This window comes from Nannospalax galili, unplaced genomic scaffold (assembly GCF_000622305.1).
Source record: "Nannospalax galili isolate Female #2095 unplaced genomic scaffold, S.galili_v1.0 scaffold9170, whole genome shotgun sequence".
Taxonomy (NCBI): Eukaryota; Metazoa; Chordata; class Mammalia; order Rodentia; family Spalacidae; genus Nannospalax; species Nannospalax galili.
In genome coordinates, this window is record NW_008328215.1 from 19656 (window position 1) to 20397 (window position 742).

At 41.0% G+C, this 742-nt stretch overlaps 1 protein-coding gene across 1 annotated transcript in view; it reads left to right on the forward strand.

The window, feature by feature from the left end:
* The window catches only part of LOC103752089 (DNA-dependent protein kinase catalytic subunit-like), a gene marked incomplete at its 3' end in the record, with an annotated part of 8075 nt that extends 7691 nt beyond the window's left edge, over positions 1–384 (forward strand). Inside the window, exons 6-7 of the mRNA XM_017803340.1 lie at positions 9–133; positions 235–384. Coding sequence (XP_017658829.1) covers positions 9–133; positions 235–384 — 275 coding nt within the window. The remainder of the gene's footprint in view (positions 1–8; positions 134–234) is intronic.
* Positions 385–742: the final 358 nt, after the last annotated feature.

The following is a 742-nucleotide window of genomic DNA, read 5'->3' on the forward strand; positions in this document are numbered from 1 at the left end:
TTTTTTAGGTACTTGCAGAGTCAGTGTGTGAATTGGTTGTAAAACAACTGAAACAACATCAGAATATTATGGAGGACAAATTTATTGTGTGCTTGAACAAAGCAGTCAAGGGCTTCCCTCCCCTTGCTGACAGGTATGGGGCAGTGGGCCACCTGTGGCAGGAAGCATTGAGTGTGGGTAAAGGCTGAGGGAGAGTGTCATTACCATCATCTCATGAACTGCCCCATTCATCAGGTTCTTAAATGCTGTGTTCTTTCTACTGCCAAAATTTCATGGAGTAATGAAGACACTTTGTCTAGAGATCGTGCTTTGCCGTGCAGAGGGAATAACAGATCTGTACTTCCAATTAAAGAGCAAGGACTTTATTCAAGTCATGAGACATAGGTAAGTATCAGGTCCCACAGGCTAGAGTCCAGCCGAGTTATAAACTGTTCATTTGCTCATGTATTTCCTTCAGGTATGAAACACTTATGGGTAGTCCAGAGAGGCCTTTTTTGAGGTTTGAATCTGAGAGGCAAAGATGATGACAGTGTGGGAATGAAATGTGAACCTATCACCAGTGCCTTTGTCCCAGGAGCCATGTCCAGTCCCATTCCTACATGGTTCACACACAAGAGCACATCCAAGACAATGCCTCAGCCCTCTTTAGATTCATATATGGTTTTGAGTTCTGTTTTTCCAGGTAAGAGTCTTTTTGTTGCATTTATTTATTTATTTATTTATTTATTTATTTATTTATTTA